This window comes from Pinus tabuliformis, chromosome 9, assembly GCF_031772625.1.
Source record: "Pinus tabuliformis cultivar Carrire ecotype Pingquan chromosome 9, CPIR1, whole genome shotgun sequence".
Lineage (NCBI taxonomy): Eukaryota > Viridiplantae > Streptophyta > Pinopsida > Pinales > Pinaceae > Pinus > Pinus tabuliformis.
The window spans coordinates 1,849,457,921-1,849,476,314 of record NC_142307.1 but is presented as its reverse complement, the minus strand read 5'-3'; the positions used below and the strand labels follow the sequence as shown (position 1 = coordinate 1,849,476,314).

At 37.9% G+C, this 18,394-nt stretch overlaps 1 protein-coding gene across 2 annotated transcripts in view; it reads left to right on the top strand.

The window, feature by feature from the left end:
- LOC149156229 (uncharacterized) overlaps positions 1–15,801 on the top strand; it is a 51,906-nt gene extending 36,105 nt beyond the window's left edge. The window contains exons 3-6 of one of the 2 annotated variants that reach the window (XM_089438014.1): positions 14,312–14,449; positions 14,553–14,678; positions 15,157–15,367; positions 15,490–15,801. In XM_089438014.1, coding sequence (XP_089294140.1) covers positions 14,312–14,449; positions 14,553–14,678; positions 15,157–15,345 — 453 coding nt within the window. In that variant the 3' untranslated portion in view covers positions 15,346–15,367; positions 15,490–15,801. Of the gene's footprint in view, positions 1–14,311; positions 14,450–14,552; positions 14,679–15,156 lie in introns of both variants that reach the window. The other variant, XM_089438013.1, reaches the window with a different exon arrangement.
- Positions 15,802–18,394: the final 2,593 nt, after the last annotated feature.

Here is an 18,394-nt window from a genome sequence, read left to right as displayed (position 1 = left end):
ATTTCAGATCTATGTACCTCAGGAAGTCTATGTCTGCCTGCAATTGATGGAATATGAGTTTGGGTGGATGGTGTGGCACTACGAGGTCGTGGTGGGGTGAGTGGTGATGTTGGAATTGAACTCCTACCTCTACTTACAAATCTACCTCTAGAATCTCTTTCCCTATGCATAAATATTTTTTATCATTTTTTTTAATGAAAAGTAAAAGACTCCTATATACACTTCCCTGGCAACGGCGCCAAAATGTTTGGTAATTTAATTGATGTTAAATTACTACATAAATTATCGACCAGGGCTAGTATATTGATGAAATGTATGTGCATTGTTTGTGTTAGGAGTCCTTATTATTCAAGCAATTCCTAGATTAAATTGAGATATCGAGATGCACATGTTTTCTCTAACAACTATCACTCTTACATGAAAGTAAATATATCACTCTTAACAAAAATGAAATCAAAATTATTGCACTTGCTTAAAAGAAATATCACACTTTACTTGAAAGAAACATCACACTTGCTTGAAATAAATATCACATTTGCTTAACTAAATAATGAAATTAAATCTAAATCACTATGATAGAAAAAGATAAATTAACTCTATAATCACACTAATTGGAAATTGAAATCTTCTTCACTCAAATGTAACTCAAACTATACTACAAATCCTAAATCAATCCACACTCTGTCATACTACTTTTCATGTGCATAAGAGATCTCGACTTCACTCATTCATCCTACAACAAAATGATTAAACAAATCCTGCTTTAAACTCAGTCCTAAACATTCATTCAAAATCAAAACTGGACAGTTAGATGAACTAATTAAACACTATATAAAATGCAGAATTGAAATGTTAATTAAAAACGATAAAACCTTACAACTCCAGGGGGCCCTCTTGCAAGATGTAGGTAACAACACGACTTCTTTAAAGGATTATATACGCATTGAGATAACGCACAACAAGGGTATCAAACAAAATAAAGATTTTATATAACTATAAATGGAGTTTCAAAACTAATATTTAGGTCTGTCATTTATTATGCTGAGAGGTAGATTTATAACCTCTATCAATAACTGTTTTAGAGATTTATGAATCTATCCTACTCGGCAGAGACTAAAAATAACAAAAGAAGATAATATGACATGATTTTCTATCGGAGAACCAAATCATGAGGCTAAATATTTGCTTCCATTAATTTTCTCGCTTGCCTGGTTCACCTTTGGCTTCTTCTTCGCTGGTTGACTTCTGTGTTGATTGGGCTTATACGATGTTCTTATCATAGATCCAGGTCATGAAGATAGGTAAATATCATTATGCTAGTTATTAGCCACCTGCCCATAATTCTCATTTCCTCGGTTGGAGTTTCAGAACCCATTGAACCTTCAACTATGCTGCATAATCAGTTATTAGCTGCAAAATTGGTGCATTTCAGTAGCTTATGCAAATATTGAGTTAAATAATAAAGAACAATGAAACTTATGAAATAAAAGATGTTTAAGTACCTGTGATTGCCATGAACCTTGTAAACTGATGCTCAATTAGAGTCATTAGAGTCAAAAAGGAGGATGTAGTGTAAGAAGGTTATCAAAAAGAGACAATTTTGGGCTTCAACAAGTTGAAACAGGGCTATTGAAAGAGAGTTGTAGAAGTCACCTACAACTAGTATTCATGAGATGCGATGGAATATTGGGAAAGAAACATGACTTGGAAGAGCTAGTTGTATGAAGATACCCAGATGTTGACTAGAATTCCGATGAAGAGAAGGATGACATGATTATTGGTTCAACACGATGTTTCGTTGAAGGGAAGTGATGAAGAAGATGGTCGATGCCCTGCAAGAAGAAGGCTCTGTGATGAATAAGTTGAAGTTCATGACATGGTGCAGAAAGAATGTGCCCTACAAGTAGCTGATAGTATCTCCACCGAAGAGAGTTGTTGTTGGCAACAAGCCCCCTTGTTAAGAGAGAGCTTGGGTATATTTCTTTTATAGGAATGAGTAGATCCTCCCTAGTTCAAAGGGAGAGATAGACACATCATTCATGTCTTCATGTTATGAAGAAAGAATGGAGGATTGGGTAATCATTTGAGATTGATTCCAATACTCTTTGAGGATGATGTAGGGCATCCAATAGGCAAGAGTAGTTGAAGAGGAAATTCCATGAGGATGTGTTAATCGAAGATGGGAATGGTCCTAGAAAGACATACCTTGTGAACATCTGGATGGGGTATGTGCCTTGAGAGAAAATGATGGTGTCTATAAATCATTGTCTCCTTAGCATTGTGTTCTAATCTTGTGGAAAGATAGAGTTGTTAGTATGATGATATGCATAGATATAAGCTGATATGATAGCTTATGAGATGGCTTATTAATCCAACTTTTCTTATTAGAATTCTTCAGTATGAGAATGTCCAAATACCTTGTATGGATTATGAATACCTCCTTAGTTAAGAGGGAGTGTTGAAATGTGTAACTAGGTTCGGTCTTCATAATGTCTAATGTAATCATGATTTTATGTATTTGATGTAAAGAGAAAAATAAATTTTATTATTATCATTTTGTAGCATGGGTTTCATGTTCAAGATTATTTTATTTGTAGTTCAAGAACCCATTGATTGCTTCTAGGGTTTTTTCATTAAGACAAGAAGTCTATTGAGTCATTATTATACATGTAAAACCCCACTGGGCATCTTGTATTATGTAAGAGAAATTTATTTGAGTCATAAAAGACCCTTCAAGACAAATCAACCTTGCCGCATCAAGTCGTCCCTCAAAAGGAGACAAGTCAGCCTCATGAAAGGGCTATTTGTCCACCAAAAGAAGACTATAGATAGGAGCTCGACGCCATTTTGAAGAGGCATCCAATCAAATTCATTTTACCAAGAGAAGAATATCTAGAACCAACGAAGAAGAAGAAAGAAAAGAAGGAATCAGAAACCAAATTTTAAGGACAGTTTTTGGGTAGAATCTTTCACACATGCAAAAGAACTAGGGCAAAATTCTGTTGCAGAAAAGCCGAATTGCATCCACTACAAGGATCCAAATCTAGTGTCATAAAGAGTCAAGATTGTAGGCCGAATTACCAAGGGAGAAAAGGTTGACCAAGCAAAGGAGAAAGGAGGCTAGAATCACCATTAGTCTCTCACACGTGCCACCTAGGGTTTCTGCAATGAAAGCCGAAAATTGCAGTCTAGAAGAAGCAAGCTGAAATTCTGTAGAAAGGCCAAAATCTGAAACATTGGAGCAAGTTCGACTAGCGTTGACTTTATGGAAGAGAAGCTAATCAAGGAATAGGTTTGACTTGTTTTGGAGGGGTCTTGGTGTTTGTCAAGGATCATAGGTCTTGGAATTCGTCATCTAAACATTCTATTAAAAGATAAGAATGTTGATTTCTGGTAGCATTGAATGTGATCTAAGCCTCAAAATTTGTAGGGAGGCTAGGACACAGGGATTCCGGAATACCCAAAAATCGTTTTGGGAAATTCCACCTGGAGACAATTTTACTAAAATAATTAATTATTTTTAATGGATGCCTAAGTCTAAACTTAGGAAATTAAAATAATTAAAGGGTATTAATTAAATTGGGGGTGAAACTTCTAGAAGAAGACGAGGATCAAGCCAAAATGATCTGAGCCATTGAGTAGAATCTAATCTAGGCCGTTGATTCTCAACGAGAATATTATAAGAAGAGCGTTGATGGGCATTTGGAAGACACATCGAGTAAGAGATCAAGAGATCGATTAAGAGAGCAGCGCAATAGTTGCCAGAGAAGTGATTGAGGTGATTTATTGCAGTGAGGGATAGAGATAGTTTCTGGTTGGAGAATTTTCTAATCCGAGGATACATCGCAGAGAAGGCAGAGAGAGATCCAGAAGAGGTTGTGCAGAGCCACGCTAGGCAGCATAGGGCCATGCAGATCCTGAGAGGAGATCCAAAATTTGTTGGAGAATCGAGTTCCAGAGCCAAAAGCCGGGGTGTGAGATCGGGAGGGAAGAAAGTCGAAGTTCCAGAGGCAAATCGATCAGCCAAATGAGTGATGTAGTCCCTAGAAACTGTGACGTAGAAAAACGCAGTGATTGTGTAGAAACTGCGCAAAGGTAGCTAGGGGCTAGCCATTCAGTGGCTGGATCAGTGCTGGATCGCTAGTGATAGTGTGAGGTATATATTACTCATCTCTTTGTTAGTCAGATTCTCTGTATTGGATAGCCAACAAGGCATCCAAAGATTGTATTCAAAAATCACTGTTTAATAATACAAACCCTCAATTGCTGCACCGATTTTCCCACATTGAGTTTTTTCGTGGACAATGGTCTAAAAACAATGGTGTCATTTGTGTGTGTTATTTCTTTCTCGCTCAGATTCTTGTTTCTGCATATTATTTAAAGTTGTGAAGGCTGCAGTTGTATTTACTTCGATATTTACAGTAGAACATAGTAAATAACGTGCAAGGATTAACAAGTAGGAGAAGTAATATTAGTTTGTTGCAGTGGTGATTTGGGGCTTCTTGAATTTTCACATGGTATTAGAGCATAGGTGAAGCAACGACGCAGACCGGAAGAGCCAACGCTGAAGAGAAAGAGGGAGATCGAAGTGTTGCATAGGCAGCAGATCAAATCCCTAGAGGGATTGCACAATCCAAGCCACGAGAGCATGATTTTCGTGGAAGATATCTCTTTGAGTGAGTCAATAGAGAGGTAAGATTTCCAGATCGAGATTTGTCAGCGGCAGAGGGAGCAGTGCAGTAGAAACTTCAGCGGATAGCAATTTCTGGTGAGATATAGTTTTCTGCAGCGGTTGCGGAGGCAGAAAAACGTCAGAAGAAGGAAGGAGACACTAATTGAGGTAAGTTCTTCCTCAGAAGACTTCCAGCCAAGAAGTCTGATTTCTTATTTGTTGAGCAGCAGTAGAGAGGAGCAGATCTACTAACTCTAGCAAGGAGTGCGTAGGCTAGCTTAGCAGTTGTGCAGATGAGAGAGACTTTTTTTGTTGGCAGAGATGGCAGCTAACAGACTGAGAGATCAAGATCAGTTGGATGGATCATCCAACTATGTGATCTGGAAGGCGATGATATCATGCCTTCTGGATGAGCATGATCTCAAGATGTATGTTGATAGTGTGGTAGCTGTACCTGGTGATGCAGATCCACTCAAAAAGTACAAGGCCGAGATGGCGAAGGCCAAGTGGTTGATCCTCGATGGAGTGAGGGATCACGTTGTATGTCACATTGCTAGAAAAGGGACAACCAAGGAGATGTGGGATACCTTGGCTACACTATATCAAGGATCTTCCGAGCAGCAGAAGATGTACTTGGAGGAGAAGTTGAGATCAACAAGGATGGAGAAAGGGGAACGCATTGATCCGTTCCTATCAAAGCTTCAGGAAGTCCGAGATCAGTTGGCAGTTGTACGATCAACACCTCAGCTTACAGAAATGGTGAGGTTGGCCCTAAAGTCAATCTCTGAAGAATGGCAAGTATTTGTCTAGAGTATCTTGGGTAGAGAAAGATTTCTGAATTGGGATGGAATGTGGGCTGCTCTTTAGCGAGAAGAGATGAGGTGAAACTTAGTCCAGTGCAAACTTGATGGCAACAGCGACAGTGAGACGAAGCCCAAGGAGGAAGAGAATGTAGCCCTTGCATCAAGGGGCAGCAGGAGCAACGGAAGAAGAAGAGATATGTCTCAAAGATCAAATGTTTCCGGTGTGGTGAATTTGGTCACTAAGCTACGCAGTGTTCTCTCAAGAAGAAGGACAAGGATGAGAAACAGCTGCAAAGATCGAGGAAGAGGAATTTGCCATGATGACCCAGATACCTCCAGGGGAGAGGTGGGGTGATCTAGTATTGTAGTTTGAAAAAACTTTCAGATGGGTAGGATCCTTGAGGAGTCCACCTCTTGGATCAATACGTTGCTATGAGAGCCAATATCATAAGTAGTAGGATGGACTGGGTTAGTTGGTGCAGAGGAGTGTCAGAGTGACAATTGTAGTGGCTAGGAGTGCCAGAGTTTGAACAATTCAGAGCTAGTGTTGGCAGCAGTGCAGTTGGCACAGAGCAAAGTCAGCGACAACATAGTGGCGTTAGTGACATCTTAGAGACTAGAAACAATCACAACTCCAGCAGCAGATGCATCATGTTGAACACCCTTGGTTTAGTATTTTGGATTCTTTTTCGTTGTTGTTGTATCAACAACAGCAGTTGGAGAGGGTTGCAGTGCAGATGTAGTGTTGGTAGGGCCAATAACAACAAATATGCAGCATTTGCGAGGGTTGCAGTGTTGGCAGGGGCAAGGCCAGCAGTAGCACAGATGCAGCATTTGCGCAGTAGCTGGTGGGCAGTGATGTCAGACATCAGCAACGCAGAGGGAGATGTTACAGAGAAGGGTAATGCTTCAACAGGTTGCATTACTAGAGCACATTCCTTGCTAAGAGGAAGTGTTGATTTCTGGTAGCATCGGATGTGCTCTAAGCCTCAAAATTTGTAGGGAGGCTAGGACACATGTATTCTAGAATAATCAGAAGTCATTTTGGGAAATTCCACCTGGAGAAAATTTTATTAAAATAATTAATTATTTTTAATTGATGCCTAAGTCTAAACTTAGGAAATTAAAATAATTAAAGGGTATTAATTAGACTAGGGGTGAAAATTCTAGAAGAAGACAAGGATTAAGCCAAAATGATCTGAGCCTTTGATTAGATTCTAATTTGGGTCATTGGTTCTCAACGAGAAGATTATAAGAAGAAGCTTGATGGGCATTTGGAAGACACATCGAGTAAGAGATCAAGATATCGATTTTTGAAGAGAGCAGTGCACCAATTGTCGGAGAAGTGATCGAGGTGATTTCTTGCAGTGAGGGGCAGATATAGTTTCTGGTTGCAGAATTTCCTGATCCAGAGATACATCGCAAAGAAGGCAGAGAGAGATCTAGAAGAGGCAGCGCAAAGCCACGTTGGGCAGCGTAGGGTCACGCAGAGCCTGAGAGGAGATCCAAAATTTGATGGAGAATCAAGTTCCAGAGCCAGATGTTGGGGTGTGAGACTGGGAGGGAAGAATGTCGAAGTTCCAGAGGCAAATCAATTAGCCAAAGGAGTTATGCAGTCCCCAGAAGCTGTGGCTGGATCAGTGCTGGATCGCTAGTGATAGTGTGGGGTGTATCTCACACATCTCTCTGTTAGTGAGATTCTCTATATTGGATAGCTAGCAAGGCATCCAAAGATTGTATTCAGAAATTACTGCTTAATAATACAAACCATTAGCTGCTGCACCGGTTTTCCGACATTGGGTTTTTCCACGGACATTGGTCCAAAAACAACGTTGTCATTTGTGTGTGTTATTTATTTCTTGCTCAGATTCTTGTTTCCGCATATTATTTAAAGTTGTGAAGGCTGCAGTTGTATTTACTTCAATATTTACAGTAGAACACAGTGAATAATTTGCATGGATTAACAAGTAGGAGAAGTAATATCCGTTTGTTGCAGTAGTGATTCAGGGATTCTGGAATTTTCACAAAGAATTCTTGTGGGTTTTCCTCTCAAGAAGAGAGGTTTTGGCCCTGACAAGAAGCCTACATTTTGTGTCCTTTTGTCTCATTGATCTTCATTGTGTGTTAGTTGTTTGATGATAGAAAACACAATATTAATCAAGTGAAAGAAGAAGCTAATAACAAGAACATAAAGTTAAGTAAAAGAACATCACAAGAAGTTATCAAAGTAAGAGAAATCACCTAACCTAGCTGCCCTGAGATTTTTCGACACTTAACAGCCTCATGAGATACAATATGACCCAAATATTCCAGCTCCTATACCCCAAAGAAACATCTAGAGGTTTTTGCATACAATTGCTTCTCCTCCAATAGTTTGAGCACCCGGTCAACATGTTGAACATGATCCTTCCAAGGCTTGCTATAGATTAGTATATCAACAAAAAATACTAACACAAATTTTCTAAGGGTGGGTTTGAAAATGGAAACCTTTGAAATGTGGAAGGTGCATTAGTAAGGCCAAAAGGCATGACCAAAAATTCATAATGACCTTCATGAGTTCTGAATGTTGTTTTCAGAATGTCTTCAGTCTTCATTCTAATTTGATGATATCTTATACGAAGATCCAAATTGGTGAACTAAATTGCTACATTTAATTCATCCAACAATTCATCAATGAAAGGAATGAGAAATTTATCTGTAATAATGAGCTTGTTGAGATCCCTATAATTCGGACACATATGCCATGATCCATCCTTCTTGTGTTTCAATACTACGTGAGCAGAGAAAGAACTTTGGCTAGGTTGAGTTATGCCTACCTCTAGCATTTCTGCAACCATACATTCAATTTCACTTTTTTGGGCATATGGATATATGTAAGGTTAAATGTTTGGAGGAATGCTCCCTAGAATCAAGTGAATAACATGATCATGATCGCGAATATGTGGGAGGCTTATGGGAGTCTGAAATACCTTGGAATGAATGTCCAAGATTCTTTGGAGATATGGAGAAACAGAGGATTTCAATGTTTGAACATCTAATGAGCATAATTGTGCAATTGTGACTTGTTCTTCTTTATTAAAAAGCTTTATCATGACATTAGAGTTGATTATCTTCCCTGATTTCCCTGTGGTGCCCCTTAATTCAATTTCTTTTCCTTCTTCAAAAAATTTCAAGAAAAGTTCTTAAAAATTAAAAGCTATCGTCCCCAAAGATTGTAAACATTGGACCCCTAATACAACATGAACACCACCCATTAGAATGGAAAGCATTGGACTATTCAATATATATTCCCTAATGGTTAGATTGATATTAGGTCTCTTCCCTGAGCAATTTATAGTTCCTACATTTGCAACCATCACTTGACACTTTGATGCTGGATATAGAAAGCAATTCAATTTCTTGGCTATCTAACAATGTATAAAATTATGGGTACTACCGGATCGATCAACACTATTACCTTTTTTTCTTGATATATCCTTCTATCTTGAGAGTTTGAGGAGTGGTAATTCCTGCCAATGCATTACAAGATATGGTCGGATTCATTTATTCTTTCTCTAGGGTTGGTTTTTGGTGTATATCCTCTTCTTTTGATGTTTCTTGTTCATTTTCTTCCTCCTCTTGGCAATCTATGTAAAATAATTTATTCTCAACACACTTATGACCCTTAGTGTATTTGCTATCACAACTGTAACAAAGCCATTTTTCTCTTTGTTCCTTCAGTTGTTGTAGTGTCAACCTTGTAGGTTGTGGGAGGCTAGGAGCAACAACACTTCCATATTTATAGTTGTGAGTGGTAGACTTTCTTGTTTCCATATTTTTTCTTTCAACTTTTCTTGCCAGTTTGACTGCCTTCTCCAATAAACTAGGTTCCCAAAGGCGAACCTCATGCTGGATGTTATCGTTTAAAGTCCCCATGAAGACATCAATCCTATGCTCATCTGGAATATCATTTACCTTGATATTCAATCTTTGGAAGTCCTCAATGTGTTCCAACATTCAACCCTTTTGTTTGAGATTTATCAATTGGCTAAAGAAGGTATTGCTCTTTGTATCCTCATAATGTGCTACCAATTCTTCCTAAAAAATTGTCCAAGTGATAACTGATTTACGAGAACAAAGCCATTGATGTTGTTGCACTAGAAGGCCTAGTGAATAGGCTAAAGTTAGAGGGCACAACAACAATTTGGGACAAATGCCTACTGTCGCCATACCCTATGTCCCCTTCTCTTCTCGGATTTTCATCGATGGGAGGAGTACCAATACGGGGAAAATCAATTAAGATGATAAGATCAATGATGAGATATGCAATGATTTCCAAGGCCCATCCAATGGAGAGGCTCAATATGAGGCTGACTTGCTTCAATGAAGCTTGATGGTTCTCCAAGAAAGGCCTAAGGAGAGGGAAACAAGATCGAGGGATATATAATGATACAATGGGGTTGAGTACACCTAGAATCAAGATCCCTAAGATGATATAAGACTTCTTTATAGGATCTTTGAAATAAGCAATTGCTTCCAAGATAAGTGTTGCTTAAATTGAGAGTCCTAGGATGGGTCCACATGAGACCTAGGGTTTTAAGATTTATCATGAGAGGGAGGCCTCCTAAGAGGATGCCAGGTCAAGATAGGACAAGGAAAGGGTTAAAAAGATCAATCTTTGATGGAAGTTATGTTGAAATATGTAACTAGGTTCGGTCTTCATAATGACATACGTAATCATGATTTTGATGTAATGAGAAAAATAAATTATTGTTGATATTAAGGGATGGGTTTCATTCTCAAGAAGATTTATTTTTAGTTCAAGCTCCCATTGAGAGCTCTTAGGATTTGTCATTAAGTCATCAAGTCATTAGAGTCGTTGTCATGTATGAAAAGACCCATTTGGGCATGTTACATATTGTAAGAAAAATTTATTTGAGTCAAAGTCTAGTCAAAGAACTCTCCAAGACCAAGTCATAAGAGCAAATCACAAGTCGGCCTAGGGATAGCTTCAAGTTGGCCTCAAATCATGGATGAGGAAGTCTATATATAGGAAGACTCGACCTCATTCTAGGATCATCAATCAAGCATTGCAGAAGTTCGATCAAGGGACAAGAAAGAGCCTCATGAATGTAAAGTTATATAAGTAGATACTTAAAAGGAAAAAAGATGAGTTCATGCAAACAAGGTGAGAAGAGTTAATATATCTAATTAAAAATAACCCAAAGATTTTCTGGCAGGAACTTCAACCAAGGAAGAAGCAAATCAAAAATAATATTACAGCCAATCAATGGTTTGAATATGCAAGACAACTCTATGAGAAAGAATCAGAGGCTGAGCCTCCCCCCAGGATCAACACAACTACAAAGCTCTTCACGTTACAGGAGGTGGAGATTGGAATTAAGAAGCTGAAAACAGGAAAGGCAAAGGCTTTGGCTGAACTTCAAGCAAAGTATCTAAAATGGGGAATGAACACTCTTGCACCGCATATCATGGAAATATTCAACAACATCATTCAACAAGGATTCCCAAGAGACTGGACAACTAGCCTAGCAATACCCCTTTTTAAAAGTGGAGACATTAATAATCCTTCCAATTATAGAACCATTATGATCAATCCTTTGTTTGCAAAGCTTTTCGGCAACATGGTAGAAAATAGAATCAGTAAGTGGGAAGAAGTAAAAGAAAAGAGGGCAAGAGGACAAGCGGGTTTTAGGCCGAAGCATTCTACAGTGGATCATGGTATCATGTTGAGACACATCATTGAAAAGGTTTGGGAGGAAAAAGAAGAAGTATTTGTTGACTTCAAAAATGTAATTGATACAGTCCCTAGAGATAAGTTGTGACGTAGAATGGAAGAACTTTGAAATTTCTTTGTATTATAGAGCTGCTGTCCATAGACTTTATGAAGAGGTGAAAGTCAAAATTAGAACCTCAGTGGATACTTTAGAAAACTTTAGAAGTGACATTGGAGTCAAGCAAGGTTGCCCTCTATCCGCTACTCATTCTGGTTTATATATTGATAAACTGGAAGAGTGGCTAAATCTGCAAGGTGGAGATGGTGTTTGGTTGGAGTTTGTGATAAAGCTTCTTTTATATGTTGATGATCTTGTATTGATTTCTAAATCGGCCCATGGATTGCAGATGCACCTATATGCCCTTGAGCATTTTTGTAGAGCAGTGGGGATGCAAGTCAATACTAGCAAGGCCAAAATAATGATTTTCTCTAATAAAAGGAAGCAGAGCCAGCATACATTCTTATTTGAAGGCAACATTCTTGAAGAAGTAAATGAGTACAAGTACCTCAGGATTGATTTCAACAACAAACTTAATTGTGAGGACTGCAGAAAGAACATAATTTTAGGAGGGTGGAAAGCATTATATTCTCTTCAAAACAGATGTAGAGAGGCAAAGTTATGGGATTGGAAAACGATTAAAGTGTTTTTTGGACTCCTAGTTTGTCTAGTGATGCTATATGGGTGTGAATTGTGGGCTAGCAGCACCCCCGTCTCAAAATGGAAACAAATTGAGAAAATCCAAAAACGCTTGATCATGAGCAAGTTCAAAATAAAAAGTTCAGTACCTTATGAGATAATGTTGAGTGAAACAGGAGAATCTCCCATCGAAGCAATTGCTATGGTGCGGGTCATAAGATATCTAAAAAAAATTGAGCAAATGAGAGTAGGTAGATGGCCTAATGTTATCTTCAATGAAGACATGAGTGAAAAAAAGAAAACATAGATGAAACAAAACTACACATGGATGCACAAGTGGAATATCTACCTCAATGCCTATTCCACAAAAAGCAAGGAGCTAAAGAATTTTGTTATGGAGAAGTTTCATAAACGGGTATGGGGAAAAGAGTTGGGTAGAAAGAAAAAGTACTACATCGAGGAATTCAACCCATGTGATCTACAACAAAAAGAGTTTATTGGAGCTAGCACTCCGTGGAGGGCAAAGGTTCTTATTGCTCAATTAAGAACCAACTCGCATCAACTTTTGTGTGAAACAAGACGGTGGAAAAGGCCTAAAGAAGCTTGGGAAGAACGTGCGTGTACATTTTGCACTTCTGGGCCAGTGGAATCGGAAAAACATTTCATTTTGGAATGTGATGCATTCAAAGACATCAACAAAAATTATGGGAATATGTTAGCATCAGTTTCTTTGCATTGTCTTTTCAGCGAGGGGATTGTTAGAAGGTTGGGCTAATTCATCATCAATTTGAATAAGAAAATGATTGAATTGCAAAAGGCAAAAAACAGGGAATTGATGGTTCCATAGACTATTTTTAGTCTCGTGGATGTTAAAATATCATTTCATTTGATTTTATATTTAAAATATTGACATTATAACAACAAACTTTTTGCACCTTCCAAGAGCAACTTTAAGGGGGCAATTCCTAATTTTTCCCTACCATCTCAGTATCAAAGCTATTCCAATAGTGGATTATGATTGTGTTGGTGCACTGCATGTGGCGCGGCACCCAAGATGATTTTCTGGCTCACAAAGTATGTAATTGTTGGTGTAATGCATGTTGCATGCCGTAACAAGTTTATTTATGGACCTACGAAGTGTGAGCGATCACTTGCGATTCAATCATCATAATTTATTCTTATTGCGGCTAGAGGTGTTTTTTAGCCCAATGTGAAAGGGAGTTTGTGATTCCCTATCATGTCCCATTATTAAACATCTTGACTCAGTCAAATTTGCAATTTCCATCTTGTACCATAGCATTCTCTGATCATGGGTTGTGATTGTGGGTGAAGAGCTTTGGGTTGTGATTGTGGGTGAAGAGAAAGCTGTGAAGTAGTATCTGTGTAATATATCTGGCATGAGGCACTCAAGTGTATTCTCGCTCGTACAAAAGTGAGTGTGAGTGCTCACGTGTGGTACAGCTGTCAGGTGAACATTACTTGAATCGTTGGATTCTCCACGCTGGGGTATGGATGCTCGAATTCTTAACATCAATAATTCGATAATCCATATCCACAATCAAATGCTAATGCTGCGTAGTAACCTAGATATTGGTTGCCAAGCCGTGATTTTTGTGATTTTCTTGTGCCAACCTGTGATTACACGATTCTCCAGAGTCCATATTCTATGGCTGAGTCGTCCACTCCACTCCAAATGTATCCTCGCAGTACCAATATATTATGTCAGGGTTTATACTGCCAACTGCGCGAGAGTGAAATAAGCACCTTAACTACCATTCTTCTTCCGTCTGTGTTATGATCAAGCAGAAGAGCAGTGGTTGCGTCATCCTATTGCAATGCACTGCTTCTACCTTCTTCATAATTAGACACAGCATTCAGCAACATGCAATTGCAGTCCCAAATCAGGAGTAATCCGAACCATGCTTACCATCACGTCTGGCATATAAAAATACAGACAATTAGATGCAAGAAAAGTATAATACTATGTTAAAACCCAAGATCGAATCCCAGCATTTCCAAATGCTACAGTAATTACATGCACAACAAGCTCATGTTGAGTCCTATATGCTGTTACATGCACAGCAAGTCAACAATAAAATCAACAGGGAATGGTGACAAGTACGTTGACTAATGAACGGTGAAGATCGTCATGAATGTACGGTTGAGATTGCCTCCACTCTGCTTAGACAATCTTGTAATAAAACCGCCTATAGCGTAAAATTATTGAGCTTGTTATGTGCTTTTGTTTACCTTATAGAAATGAGTTTGTTCTTTTATCCATAAATTATTATATCTTGTAGGTGATCATTGTTTTCATCCACAGGATTCAGAAGGGATTGAAATAATACACTCAATCTGTTTATATTCCACAAGTCTCTATTGAGAATCATGCATAGTTTCTGATTTCTTTGCTTGTTGTGTAGGTTCTGAAGGAAGGTAGTTTGCTTGGAAAAGGCAACCTCAATAGTGGTGCTAGCTGGGCATTAGATTTGGATGGTCAGACAGTGTGGTGTCCTATCATTGTGGAGAACTTGAATCAACCTCGACAAATGCTTGTAGAGGTTAGCTAACCGTATTACAGCATAACTGCCTATTGTCAGTGAATTTGTGATATTGTTTATTTTGATGTTTCAAATTTCACTAAGAGTTTTTGATATTCTCCAGATTTTATGTGAGGAACGAGGAGTCTTTCTTGAAATAGCAGACATTATTCAACGTTTGGGACTTACAATCTTAAAGGGCGTTATGGAAGCTCAGAATGTGAAGATCTGGGCACATTTTGTCGTTGAGGTAACATCTTAATCAAAGCTTATCTTTAATGACTTCTTGGACACTGTCAAGAAAGTATTGCTCTCAGAAATTAGAATTGTATTTGGTGGGCTTATTTGAGTTTTCTGTTTCAAATTATATACTATATTTTGATTAGTAAACCTATTTAGACAGAAAATGGCAAGACAAACTGTTAGAACCATATCAAAGACAGAAAATAGCAAGACAGACTGCTAGAACCATATCAAAGACATTAACCTACTGAACCATATATTATCATATCAAATATGTCTTGATGGTACATGAAACTCTTAATAAGTTGGTATCTGGTGCTCTGATATTAAGTCACAGCAGTGAAAGACATCATTAGCAAATATCAAAGAGTGTTTATTAGTTTTCCGGACACATTCTAGGATGTAAATAGGAGCCCTTGTTTTGAAAGTAGGTAAGAATATGTTTTACTCGACTCTTACATTGGTGACTTTTGCTCTAAATACAGGCAAATAGGGATGTACATAGGATGGAGATTTTGTGGTCACTCACACACCTGTTGCAGCAACACGGTGCAGCTGAAACTCACAAGTCTGGTGTAGTTGAGCCCCAAGGCATTAATAGTAGTCCTCAAGCATTGGCTTCATCGCAGAAATATCCAATATCAACCCATCATATAACTGAAGGGTGGCAGTAATCATCCTTTTCTGTATTGAGAGGTGGGTGTTTCCTTGTGTCGGTCTCAGAATTTGTCTACCACCAATTGGTGATTTTTATTCTTTCACTTAGCTTTAGGGTATTCTAATCTATGTTGTCTTACATAACATTGACTCTTGTTTAGGGCATGTAAGCATGAACGAGTTAGATGGTACTTGCTCTCACTATTCTGACGATTGAAATGCGTTTCTGAGAAAATTTGCACACAGGTATCCTTATAGTAGGTTGGTCTGTACCTTAACCATTCTCTAGCGGGGAATTTTTCAAAGGATTTGCATTTGCTTTTCTTTTGAACTTTCTCCCTTGGTGGTTAAGAAGGAAGTCAGATGTTAGCTCTTTGTTGTATTATAAAGAACATCCTTTGATATCTGCAAAATCCCACTTTCTAGACTCAATGACCATCTAAATATTTTGTACAAATGACAATGATTTTGCATATTTTGGAACAGAGAAGCAACGGACTGTTGCTTAATCTGATGTATGTTGCTTAGAATTTATTTTTTTTTTCTTAATCTTGAGTTACTTAGATTTGTTCATATTGAAAGTCGACTATGTCTTTTTGTCTAGTTCTAACCATATATAAGGTAAGTCTATGTTTCTTTCAAAATACAACAAGATCAGGTAGCATATAAAGGGTAGGGAAAGCTTCTGTCTTTCTTTTGAAGATGATATATATTTATTGCTTGGCACAAAAGTCTTGTAAGTATAACAAGATCAAGCAGCAATGGTAGTTGGCCTGGTTTCAACTATTACCCTTCAACATATATAATGTATAAAGATGAAACCTGCAACATGTGTTTTTCTCTTGGAACCAGTTTGCGTTTGACCATATGGTCATGTCTAGAAGTTTTTGTTTGTCGTTTGCAATATTATATGCACTTTCATTAAAGCTTACGTTTGCATTGAATTGGATGCTGGTAGTAACATCTTCATGGAATGTGTGAATTTCTATATAACCTTTTTACACCAAAAAAATCCTTCTGATTGGCTTTATGGTCCATCGTAGTTGTCAGTGAATTGAAGGTAGACATGAGTTGAAGACTTGAGTTAAAAGAGCACAATAATTGTAGTGGTTAAGTGCAATTTCAGCAATATGGTTCTAAATATGTTCTTTTTTAAGAGTATACTATTTCTTGCGCGTGTTTATTTCTTGGATTGAATCGTTGTTTCATAACAAAACATTTTTGTTTTTCATATCGGTGCAGTGGGTTTTTAAATGGTTGACTATCTTATTTTCAGTGACTTGTATTTTATCTTCATTTACAAGTACTCTCCAAAAATCAGTTTAAGAGTTTCAGGGAAATTTATCTTTTAAATCAACTAAAGCTTTATTAAAATACTCCAATACTTTAAGTACGACCTTTAAAAGTGAGGAATATAAGGGAATTATCTCAAGAGAATTTGAAGACAGATCTGAAACCTACACTTAATACCGAGATTTGGCACAGCAAAGAGGCATGCGAACCTTAGGACAAGGGTAAGAACATTCGTTCCAAAGTGATGACTGTTTTTAGATTTCAAACATGCAGGGAGTTAATTCTTTTGGAAAACCTAAAAACCCCAACAAATAGATACTTGGATCAAGCTTAGGATTTAAAAAATTTGCATTTAGGAGCAACAATTTGCAGTTGGGAGCAATTTCAAGTAGATTCAAGAGTAATCATTCAAAACCCTATTATTGTATCCCATAGGGTTAGCTTAATTGGTCATGACCACTGTTATTGTGCATTTGGCTAGTTCCATTCTTGCAGGTGGTTGATTCAAATCTTATGGGCTAGGTGCACTAGTCTACGCCGATGGGTTCACTAGGGATATCATCTATGGATCCAGGGAAGCAACTTTTCTTCAGCGACATTATTAAAAAAAAAAACCTTTTTGAGAGCTTTTAACAAACAGTTAGCGGACAGAACTTTCGGCAAACAGTTTACAGACTAAATAATTGCACATTCACAACAGTATTCACAACAGTAATGGTGGAGGGGAAAATCAGAGATTTCTAAATTCTTATTAACCAAAAGGGAGATTTGCAATAATATGATCAATATAAGAACCTGAGTATAACTCCAGCAATAGATCAGCTCAGCCCAGCAAGATAATATACTTCGGCACCAATTATGAAGAAATGGGGATAAAATGCAATAAGAACATGGACTTCTTCAACTGATGATTTTGACCCATTCAATAAACAAACTTAGCCCACAAATACCAGCTTGGCCTCAAGATGAGTTGGCTATCTAATATGCAATCAACTTCCACAAATGGTTGGGATTCAACCTAACCAAGAGCAGTACTCGGCTATGTTAATTTTAAGTAAACATGTTCTTTGCTTGGGATGGTTACTTCAATGATCCATATTAGCCCATTTATCAATCTATTTCACTTCCATTAGTAATCACATAAATCATTGACAATAACTGAAGAAATAACATTAACGATAAATGTAGAAGACAAGCCAAGATAAGAGGACACAAGAATATCGCTGAAGCCAAGGAAAAACCCCAAGATGGGGAAAACCCTTGATCATATCTTTTTATTATTTGAATCAAATGTTCCGCAGAGAGAGAAAATACATTAATTCAGAGTCAAAGCTGACTTGCCAATCTCTGTCTTTAGATAAAAAGATGGCGTGGTCAGAGTTGCGATTTTGAAGTAGTTAAATGATCTCTTCTGAAGCTAGTGACATACGTTGTTGTTGCTCAAGGGTTTTGAGCAAAGTACTGAGCTTTAGTTAGGGAATCACAACGACCCTAATCCTTCTTCAAGACACAATTATACTTCCCTTCAACACTGCCTTCCTGCACTATTGTAGGCCTTGGAACCTTCACAAGTTACCCAACAATAGAAAGATCAGCTACAACACTATATGCGGCCTTCCTAGGACATGAAAAACACCTTGGTTAAGTCTCTGCTACCTCTGTATATCCGCGACTTGTTGTAGGTTGATTGCGGCTAGGGAAAACACCCCTAGACTAGGTCTCTTGACTCGCACAACAATCCTTAAATGTGCTACTATCTTGTGACCCACTAAA